The 11,576-nt window shown below is 39.8% G+C and overlaps 1 protein-coding gene and 1 long non-coding RNA gene across 6 annotated transcripts in view; one reads left to right on the plus strand and one right to left on the minus strand.

Moving 5' to 3' along the window:
- Nucleotides 1-9,902: 9,902 nt before the first annotated feature.
- On the minus strand, nucleotides 9,903-11,401 carry LOC143481402 (uncharacterized). Its single transcript, XR_013122021.1, has 3 exons — nucleotides 10,977-11,401; nucleotides 10,758-10,886; nucleotides 9,903-10,022 (listed from the first exon to the last, which is right to left on the minus strand). It is a non-coding gene; the product is annotated as an uncharacterized LOC143481402 (long non-coding RNA).
- mtmr1b (myotubularin related protein 1b) overlaps nucleotides 9,980-11,576 on the plus strand; it is a 35,922-nt gene continuing 34,325 nt past the window's right edge. For 4 of the 5 annotated variants that reach the window (XM_076979416.1, XM_076979415.1, XM_076979417.1 and 1 more), the window contains exons 1-2: nucleotides 9,980-10,258; nucleotides 10,560-10,665. In XM_076979416.1, the coding sequence (XP_076835531.1) occupies nucleotides 10,128-10,258; nucleotides 10,560-10,665 (237 nt within the window). In that variant the 5' untranslated portion in view covers nucleotides 9,980-10,127. The remainder of the gene's footprint in view (nucleotides 10,259-10,559; nucleotides 10,666-11,576) is intronic. The other variant, XM_076979418.1, reaches the window with a different exon arrangement.

The following is an 11,576-nucleotide window of genomic DNA, read 5'->3' on the forward strand; positions in this document are numbered from 1 at the left end:
TGTACCCTATGATCCCCCACCTCAAAATGTCTCACCCCCCTACATTTATCCTTTTCTGTTTATTTAATGTTATGCTTCCCCTTATCTGTTCCCCACCTGTTTTATTGTCACCTACTCACACACAGAAATTAACAGAACTTACATTAACAATAACACTTTGATGCCTACATTAAAATTCCTATCCTGGAACGTCCGGGGAGTCGGCTCACAGGCAAAAAAAACAAAAATATTAAATCACATTTCCAAACTAGCAGACATTTGCTTATTGCAAGAAACTCATCTATCCCCATCTGACAAAAACGCACTACACTTTAAACATTTTCACCAACCATTTTCAGCTACATACAATAGTAAACAAAGAGGAGTCTCCATAATAATTAAAAAAAATATCTCATTCACTCATAATACAACCATTGCAGACTCTGAAGGTCGCTATATTATTATTAACATAACAATTAACAATCAACCTCTAACAATATGCAACTTATATGGACCCAATATAGATAATCCAGATTTCTTCCATACCATCTTTACTACCTTAACCACAACTTTCGACCTACCTATTATTATAGGAGGAGACTTCAACTCCGTTATCAACCCATCTATTGACAGAAGTAACACTAACAACCGCATCTCACAGTCAACCGTTACCATAAACCAATTCATGGGTGATTTTGGTCTTTGTGATGGCTGGCGATTACAACACCCATCAGCAAGAGAATTCACATTTTACTCACCAGTTCACAAATCTTACAGCCGCATTGATTATTTTCTTTTTAGTAATTCACTTCTACCCAACATTACAAACACACAAATACATCCTATTATCATCAGCGATCATGCCCCAGTCACTTTTACACTACTCCTTGACAAACCAAACCCTAAGAACAGATGGCGTTTCAACACTTCCCTACTCAATGATACTCAGTTTAATACCCTTATTAAAAGAGAGTGGGCATCCTATCTGGAAATGAATGACTCTCCAAATTCATCCCCATCAATTCTCTGGCAAGCAGGAAAAGCTGTACTAAGAGGTGTAACAATTTCGTATTCCTCTTATAAAAAGAAAAAAGAGGCCAAACATGAAACAGAACTAGAACATAAAATAAAACAACTTGAAACATTACATGCAAACAACCCTCAAGATTAATTTGAAAACGAAATAAGAAAATACAAAATGGAATTAAATGAAATTATTAATAAAAAAACACAATTTAAAATCCAACAACTCCGTCAAGAACAGTTCCACCATAATAACAAATCAGGTAAATATCTAGCTAATAAAATCAAACAAAATAAAGAAAGATTTACAATAGCCTCTATAAAAGACTCAACAGGGAGGCCAACCCAATCACCAGAACATATAAACAATATCTTCAGAACCTTTTATACAAATTTATATTCATCAACAAAAGAAAACAAACAAGAACATATACACTCCTTTCTAGATAATATCCACTTGCCACACCTTAACCAAGCCCAAATGAATTCACTTGAAATACCAATATCAGAAAAAGAACTTTTAACATCCCTCATGAACATGCCCAATAATAAGTCACCCGGGCCAGATGGCTTCCCTGCTGAGTTCTATAAACATTTTTGGACCATACTCAACCCTTTATTTCAGAGATTAGTCTTAGAAATAAAACAATGCTCAATAATCCCGGACCACATGAACAGTGCTTCAATCTCACTCATTCTGAAACCAAATAAAGACCCAACTCTACCATCTAGCTACCGACCTATATCTCTCCTAAATGTCGATCTTAAAATTATTACAAAAACCCTCGCACACAGACTTGACGAAATTATCCCATCCATAATTCACCCTGATCAAACCGGATTCATAAAAGGCAGACATTCATCAAATAATACACGCAGACTTTTCAATCTAATTGACTACTCAATACAACAAAAACTAGAAACAATCATCATCAGCTTAGACGCAGAAAAAGCATTTGACAAAGTAAATTGGTCCTTCCTCATACCCACTTTACAGAAATTTGGATTTGGAGAGTTATTCATTGACTGGGTTAAAATTCTTTACACTTCACCAACAGCCACGGTAACTACTAATGGATTAATATCACAAAGATTCACATTACACAGGGGATGTAGACAAGGATGCCCACTCTCTCCATATCTATTTACTATCTTTATAGAACCACTTGCAGCAGCCATACGGCAAAATAATTCAATAATCGGTATCCAAACAAACAATACTCATCATAAAATCTCTCTGTATGCAGATGATATTTTACTATTTTTACAGAAGCCCCACAGCTCACTAAGTGAAACTATTCACCTCATAGAAATCTTTTCTAATATATCTGACTACTCAATCAATTGGCAAAAATCATCCATTCTCCCAATATGCAATAATAGCTGGGATATGACAACTAACCCACCCCCAATCCCCATCTGCACATCTCATATCACTTATCTGGGTGTTAACATTTCCTCCAAACTGTCTGAGTTATTTACTCTCAATTACACCCCACTACTCAAAACCATAACAGACAATATACATCGATGGATGAATCTTCCATTATCTCTTATTGGTCGAATAGCTACAGTTAAAATGTCTATCCTCCCTAAGGTCAATTACCTTTTTTCCATGATACCCACTCACCCAACAACTTCCTGGTTTAATTCACTCGACTCAATAATCATCAAATTTTATTGGAAAAATAAACCACCAAGAATCAAACTAAACACACTTCAACAACCAAAAACACAAGGTGGACTTAACGCCCCAAATTTTTATCAATACTTTCTTTCCAATCAATTGCAATTTATATTTAAATGGATTCACCCATACCAATCAGACAATATTCTCCTAGACTCTGAACAAGCCCACAGTCACAATATTCCACTCTCAGATCTTCCATTCCTCAGCCAATCAGCTAAATCACTGCCCTGTTTCAAGTCTTTAACAATATCATCTGCTCTGTCAGCCTGGTGGAAATTCCATAAAATTACTAAGTCCCCCTTATCCCCATCTAAATTAACCCCTATTTGGAACAACCCTGACATTTTAAGCAACCAAAAGACACTACACTTCCATACATGGTCAAGCAAGGGTATAACGCACCTACAACATATTCTCCACAATAACACCATAGTCCCATTTAGCAGTTTAATCCAGGGGTATGGCATCAAGAGTAATCAATTCCTTCAATATTTACAAGTTAAATCAGCCATACAAGCAGGGTACAATAAATTAACTATAAACATAAACCATCCACCTTTAATATCTGCATTAATGAACCTAACTCCCAAAAAATTACTATCTAAAATATACAAAACAATTTCCAAAGCCGATAACTCTCTCTACATCCCCACATCCAAATGGGAAGTGGACCTATTGATCACCCCCGATGCCGACTTCTGGACCCAGATATGCAAAAATATTTACAGTATGTCTAATAACTCAAACTTACAATTATTACAATTCAAATTCCTTCACAGAATATACTATACTAATGAGAGATTATCAAAAATGGGATTCACTACTAACATCTGTACTAATTGCTCTCAAAATACCCCTGACACATACATCCACGCTTTCTGGCATTGTACACCCATTCAACAGTTCTGGGAAAAAATTATAAAATCCCTATCAGTCATCTTTGATTCCCACATCCCACTATCCCCTTCCCTCTGCTTACTGAATGACGTAGCCAACACTAATCTTAATAGCACTAATACGAAAATGCTTCTTATAGCTTTAACCATCGCCAAGAAAACAATCCTCATGAACTGGAAAACAAGACATAAAACCGACATCTCACTCTGGAAAAATCTTCTTCTGGACTATATTACTCTTGATAATACACCCGCTTCTAATACACACACAGATACAGATTCTCTGTCCATATGGGTTTCAACACTAACTTCTCTTCTGAAATGACATTGTTACCTTAGCCTGTGAGCCTCACACCCCCCCTTACATACAAATACAATACATGTAAACATAAAACATACTAAAGATCTTATATGTATATGTGCACCTGAATGCACACACTAACACAAACGAACACTAAACAGCAAATATTTAACTTATATATCTGCATATATCTCACCTCACCACACCTATACACACATGGGCACATACAATCATACACTCATGGACAAACACAAAAAACTGTAATATTTAAAAAATCCCTCCCCCCTTTCCTCCCTTTTTTTCTCCTTTGTATTATTTTACCCTTTGGTCATATGTTCTTCACCCCAGAGTATTGTTATTGTCATGTTATATGTACAAAAATAAAAAAAATAAATAAATAAAAAAAAAAATAAAAAGCTGTACCCACCAAAGGAGCCAATCGATTCTTTTTACATAAAATGCGGTTTCGTTTGACCCACCCAAGTTGCCGTAATGCACAGAACAGTTTGTAATGCTAAAATGGCAGCTAAAGCAAACGCAGTGTGTTCGCAGCCCGTCTTAATAAACAAGGAAAGCAGCAGAAGTCCTGTGTGGAAATATTTTGGATTCAGAGCAGATACAGATGGAAAACCGAAGGACATGAACAAGCCAGTTTGCAAGCGGTGCTTTCGGAACATTTCAACGAAGGACGCTAAAGCCTGGTTTATACTTGACGCACCGCGAGCAGCTTATACTTGACGGGTCCGCGCGGTGAAAATGACGTGGCCTCGCGGTGGCCTCGCGCACTGTCGATTCACCAGGTCGTGCACCTCTCGAATTTTGTAACTGCGCGCACCGCGCCGCAGCGCAATGAACATAGTCATGTTTGCCAGGTTCATACACCTTAACAAGGTGGAATTAAAACACTTGTCACTTTCAAGGTCCATTTCAAAATTTCCCAGCACGTTAAACTTTAGTTAAATATTTATACATATACTCGAAATAATTCACTTTTTTATCATATTATTTAATTGTTATTTATTTTCAAAACGCCCAATCTTAACGTCTTCACGTTCTCTCATGTTTCGCCCTGTAATTACAAGAGGCTCGTATTTGTTAACGTAATACAAGAGAACTGTTCAGTCGGACAGCTATTTGTTTCAAGCTTTTTCAAGCACTTTAACCTAAATTCCAGCACTTTTCAAACCTGAAACACAAAGCAACATTAAAATTGGTCATTTCTTTCTGTAGAAATCAAGGTGCGATTTTGCTGATTGATGAATGGTTTTCACTGTAAATTGTAGGCTACTCATCAGCAATCTAATTTAGACTGTATTTATTTTTTTTAGGGTAATTCCTTGTTTACTACATTATGGAATTTTCCAATATATTTTACCTAAAATATTAAAATTAACATAAAAAATATGTGTTTTTGTGACGGGCAGGTGTGAGCAACTAAAAAGGAAGCGATCACGCCAAGTCTCAGGGAAAGAGGATGGTTTATTAGAAAGTGTGCAAACCAAAAACCCGTGCATTGTTCCAAATGAAGGAAATAATAACCAGCAGTCAACTGGTTACAAACTGGTACAAAGACAAGACATATATAGATGAACAAACGACCCTCAGGTGAGACGGATTACGGGTCCCACCCACCTGAGGGACGAACATCACGTGACCAAAAACAGGACATCTGCCGCTGTAAACGGGGGCGACCGGCAACGTGACAGTTTTCTACATATTATGACTGTAAAAATAAATTTTATATACTGTTTATTTTTTAAAAGTAAACTATTGCATCTGTTACAGTGATATACTGTTTTCTACTTTATGATCTTTTACTGTTGCTATTTTATAGTTTATTACCTTAAATTCAACAAACATTTTTTACAGTGTAGAATACCTGCTTCTGTGGAAAAATTTGCAAATTATGAGTCTCTTGCCTGCTTGACCTGGTAACCTACAAGGAGTGAGTCGTAGTTGTTAAGGGAACGTTATTTACTTTGGATGCACATCTTGCCGCGAGTTTGGAATTAGTAAACAATGACCTGTGCCGCGAGAGGCACACCTTCCTGAATCCGTACAGATTGAGTTGGTGCACAAAGTTTTTCATACTTGTTGATACGAAGATCTTTGAATCTTCCTGCCTGTTGAGAATTTCGTACACGAACAGCTCATAATCAATAACCATGTTGATCCCTTGTGGTACCCATCAGATAGATTTGTAGGTCTCGTTCTCCACTATGTGCCACATGAGCGTGGCGAAGTTAATCTCGAAAGGAGCCTAGCTGTCTCCTAGAACTTCGGCATGTGGCTTTTTGAGAACGGATTCCCAGACCATCGCTTGAAATGCTTCTTCCTCCAATTAAGCGTTTTAAATGTTGTATAAAAACCTTTGAGAAATGTGGCTGTTTAATGTAAATTTGCTCCAGTAAGCTGGTTCCTTGGCCTAATTTAAAGTAGTTAAATTACTACTCTTTAAAGTAATAGTGATGAAAATGAATTTAATCACACGCCGTGATTTGGTTGAGATGTAGCTATAGCGTTGATGTTACTGGTGTGACGTTCGTGGGTCGGCGAAGGACGAGACACAGAATCCTTGTTTTTCGACTGACGTCACTTTTAATTGTCACATGAATTGCGCAATAGCGCACGAGTAACACTTAGGCAGACACACACTACGTGTAGACTTAGACAACAACGAGCACAGGACACTGCGCGAGCGCACATTAAATAGACAAACCACATTAGCCCCACGTGATTACGATACGATTCATAGGTGAGACACATTATTCACATGACAAGCCGTCACCACGAAGTTCCACTGACGCAGACAAAGCACGTGGACCACGTTTACACACGCCCAAAGGGGAGGGGCCGGGGTCCTCAACGTGACAACTGGGCTGTGATAGCCACTTAATGTTAGCGAGCTAGCTTGGAACTTCAGCGCTGCTGAACGGACACGATTCAAATTTCTCACGGACAGCAAAAGCTCTCAGCTTGCGATGCCTGAGATGAAATAAAACTTTTAAATTTAAATTAAAAAATTTCTTTTACCAGAAGTAAGACTAATTCCTATTTATTTAGTTGCACACAAGGTCCAATGAGGCGCATAGTTCAATCCTCCACTTTCAGAAGTCCACCGTTAGGTATCCCAGAGGTCCTTGCGCGTTCATGAACATGCTGTAAATTCTACAATAAACTATTAAGACCGGATAGCACCTCATATGAATCATAACAAAATACATCAAGACACAGTAATCTCAGAATACAGGATGTTATTGTAAATATTTATTGTAAAAATTACAGCAATTGGTTACAGTGAAGGCGTTACCAAGTATCACCAGCCAAGTTTTCACCTCAAGTGAACGAGCCTGACTGCTAGTTTGACACATTAATTATTTCTATTTTTAGATTACAAAACAGTGATTCTAATAATACTTGTTTGGATTCAAAGACGTTTGTTCTCAGGACAGTATCCTAAAAATACATCTGGTAGAAAAGTTACATTTTTACCTGGTGATTACCTTCTCTGGAAGTTTCAAAGGTGGCTCCTTTTTTGTTAGCAAGAAGACAGTCTAACTGAGCATGTGCACAGTGAGTGTAATCACTCTAGCTTGTTTCTGATTGTAGGAATTCAAGTTTTTACAACTGTCCCATGTTACAATTGTCCCTGGTTTCCTCTACGGAGCAGTGTGATAGGTTATAAGGCGTTAACAGACATTGAGACACAACAGCTTTGTTAAAAACTTCAGTATTGTTCATATATTTTTGCAACCGTTGCTTAGGTCTTGTGGACGTTGGGGAAACATGGAATTGTTCTGAAGATGTCTCTCCAGAGCAAATGAGGGAACTGGAGAAAGCGGCTTGTCTGACAGGACTCAGAAATATCTCACAAGACTGTCCGCGCTGGCTCACGGAGCCTCTGTATTCAAGAGGACATAAAAACATATGGACAGTAAACATCCCGGGACACCTACTGCCATCTGCCCCCGCCGAATACACATAGAGGGCACAAAATGAGTTACTAATTGGCAGTGGTGGACTTAGCAATTTGGGGGCTCAATTTAGCTAGGGGCCCCATCAACATTAATATGCGAGAAATAAGTCAGCTAACCAGATGGCCCCTACAGTGGGCTGCAGTGGGAGGGGCCCAAGGTAGTTGCCTAGCCACGCCTCTATGCAAAGACCGCCTCTGCTAATTGGCTTGCGATGGTTAGCAAGAAAAGTTCTCCTGCATTTTGTTTATACGTTTGGTTGATTTTGTGTGTTTTTGTTTTGTTTTACAGTGGCTCCAAATATAATGGATTCTTACTTGACCAATAAATAACTTGTCAAAACCAACACTGCTGCAAAATCATTTTATTATGAATGTAGAAGTAATGTTGGGATATAGTGTTTAGAGTTGAACAGAGAATGAGTGAAAGTTCTACTGTCTGTCTGCGTGGCTATCGATCTGAGGGCTCTCGGTGGGCAGAAGGTTGTGTCCACAACTGGGGCAAGTCTGATCCACTGCACTGGGTGGTAGGTCGACTGTAGGAGTCTGTCCAGGAGCCAGGGGGTGCTCAGTGAGATCCAGCCAGCCAGAGCGGCCTGGAGTTGGGCTGGGCTCAGTTTATTAGTCCTGGAGCCTTGGACCAAGCAGGTCATCAGGAGGGAGAGTGATCGGAGCAGGATGGTATTCATGCTGTTCTCAAAGGAGGAGGAGGATGAGGTGGAGGTTCTGGGCAGCTTGGTCTTGAGACTGAGGTCCAGAGGTAAGTCGGATGCGTCGAGGCTCGCCTCGTCATTGGAGGTTTGTTGAGGGAGGAGGTTCTGGAAAACACAGACCGTAGGATCGTCCACGGGGCTGGAGGCTAGTTCACTCTTGACCCGAACGCGACGCTTTTTGACAACGGATTCCCGGACAAGCGCTTGAAATGCTTCTTCTTCCAAGTAAGCGCAAAGTTCGCCGTCGCTCGCTTCGTCAAGGTTCTAAAGGGTCGGAGCGCAGGTGGACGTCGGAGCGCAGGTGGACGTCGGCGCCGTTAGACATGTCTCTATCTCGCTCCCTGTCGGTGACAACAGTATGTGGCGTGGTGTGGAAGAGAGAAGGCCGCAGGCAAGTCCATTCTTAAAGAATGACAGGCTTTATTTTTGTCTCAGGACAGCTTGCCGCACTCAGTCGCAATAAACATGAGCTTTTTTTTAAATAGAGCTCAACTTGTACATGGAACACAAGGTAAATCACAGGTGTACTGATATCACACTCACAGAGGGTAAACTTAGGAGAGACACAAATACATAATGAAAACCGGGATGACTCGACTAACAATGTGCATAAACACTAATTATTATCATAACATTACATAGGCATAAACATACATGAACACATAACACCATTGGAGCCGAAGAGGCTCATGGGTACTGGCATCACTCTCCGGTACCCCCCCATTGGCCTGACGCTACAAGTATTTGCTTTTCTTTCCGAAAAGTCACTGATTATTTAGTGATTTGGATCGATGTAGTTTAAGAAGTTTGTCAGATTTAAACAATATCATAGGATTCCGTGTAGTTATGTTGTATATCAAATTATAAGTGTACTATGATGTATCAGTGGGTTGCCATAGGAACAACGTTCTCATACACTTGGCCTTAACATTCCAATTCCATCAATCACTCCCTCTAATGTTCCAGCATTTTACCAGTGTTAAGACAAATCATTAAATGTTGTACAGAAACCTTTGAGAAATGTGGCTGTTTAATGTAATATTGCTCCAGTAAGATGGTTCCTTGGCCTAATGTAAAGTAGTTAAATTACTACTCTTTAAAGTAATAGTGATGAAAATTAATTTAAATATGTGGCCAGTCATGTCATTGCTTTTTATTATTTATTATATATTTGTTTATCTGAGTGTAGTCCATGGCTTGCATTGTCGCGGCTGTCAGATTCAATTAATACAGACTATGTTAGCTAATTATAGGCGTTTATGTTTGTCAGTACAACATTCAGACATCCACTTCATTTTCAGCACGTCTTTAATTGGATTTCCTGAAAGTTATACAGAGTGCATAAAGTTGCATCTTGGGTAATGGAGTTTTCAGAGCTTCAGCCGATGACGTTGGCGAAAGGCTGTGTCAGATTTTGTACACTTTTGGAGATCCAGCGGAGTCTGAACTAGGATAGGTCAAAAGAGTGGTGAATAGGTAACATTGTAGAAGCACAGCACGTTGCAAAACGCTTTCCTCTGGAAAGACCAAAACCAAACATTCCCACCAGACAATGGAGAAAGCCACGAATTCTGGATTCCACAATTTAGACACTGCTCCGTCTCAGCCGAACGCCAACAGAAAACTGTCGCGGACTCTTGGGAGTACTGGGTCCCGACCGCCGAGCTCGGAAACGTTAGACAGGTGTGTTTTTTTTTGGTTTACTTCACCATTGAGGTAACGGATAGTTTTCGTGTTTTTATAGTAAAAACGCTTCATAGTCTTTATAGCGTCGCGCCTACTTTTCCGTGGTCTCTGCTGTGTTGCCTACACCCATGCTTTACTTACGTGTGAAACATGCGAAAGGGGGGGTGTATACACATTTACATGCGTAGTATAATTTTATGTCAAACAGTGAACGGGTTGCTTTTTTATTTGTATTGCTAAAGTTCCGATGTGAATGTGTCTTTTCAATGCATTTTTACAAATTTTCCCTGTGTTTCAGCCCCACAGGTGCCCACGTGGAATGGTGCAAACAGTTAATTGCAGCTACAATCTCAAGTCAAATCGCAGGACCCATAGTATCAGAATCCATTTCTCGAGACTACAAGGTATGTGTGTGTGTGTGTGTGTGTGTGTGTGTGTGTGTGTGTGTGTGTGTGTGTGTGTGTGTGAGTGAGTGTGAAGACAGGGCGTTCATTACCAGCGGTTTTCTTCATTCAGGTAATTCATTAGGTGCGCTTCAAAAGCTTTAGAGAACAAGGCATGATCACTTTTCATACTGATCATAGTAACTTTGGGATCCATTGCAAAAATACAAAAAAAAACATTACTGAAACATAGAAGTAACATTTGCTTAGTAATATCTGTAGCCAGGGATAACAACAAACAACGGGCTTTTGCCATTTAATTGCAGACTCACTTCCTCATTGGGCTTGACACTCTTTTTGAACTTATTTTCAATCCCGTTATGCAAGAGCTTAGTTAGTTAGGCTTAGTTCGGCTACTTCAGACAGAGCGGGGCTCGCGTGTAGACGACCGTCTCTTATGCGAACTCGTTCACACACGTGCGGAAGTGCAGATTTATGACCCCCTCTCGCCCCCTCCCCCAGCAGCTGTCCATGGACTCATCCGGAAGGTTCCACGAAGTACGATCCAACTTGCCCCTAGACGCTAACCCTTAACTGCTGAGGTCCGCATGTAGTTGATTCTTAATGTTAGGTTTGAAAGGAAAGCAAATACTGAAAAAAGCATAATCTTTCTGCCAGACATCTGCCTCTCATCCCCAACTGCTAACACTAAACACACTTCACATCTGGCTCTTGCCACGGCGTGCGTCTTTGGTACTTGGTGCATTAATCGTGTGGTAGGGGTGTGCACGTGCGTACTGGAATTGCTTTACAAACGATTGTCTCTACAGTTTTGTGGCAGTAAAATCGGAGAGGCAACAACTTTAAACCATGATTACATATGACCTCAGGTGTGTTACATATAACCCCAGGTGAACTATTTATGATCCCAG

Source organism: Brachyhypopomus gauderio, chromosome 18 (assembly GCF_052324685.1).
Source record: "Brachyhypopomus gauderio isolate BG-103 chromosome 18, BGAUD_0.2, whole genome shotgun sequence".
In the NCBI taxonomy this organism is placed as follows: domain Eukaryota; kingdom Metazoa; phylum Chordata; class Actinopteri; order Gymnotiformes; family Hypopomidae; genus Brachyhypopomus; species Brachyhypopomus gauderio.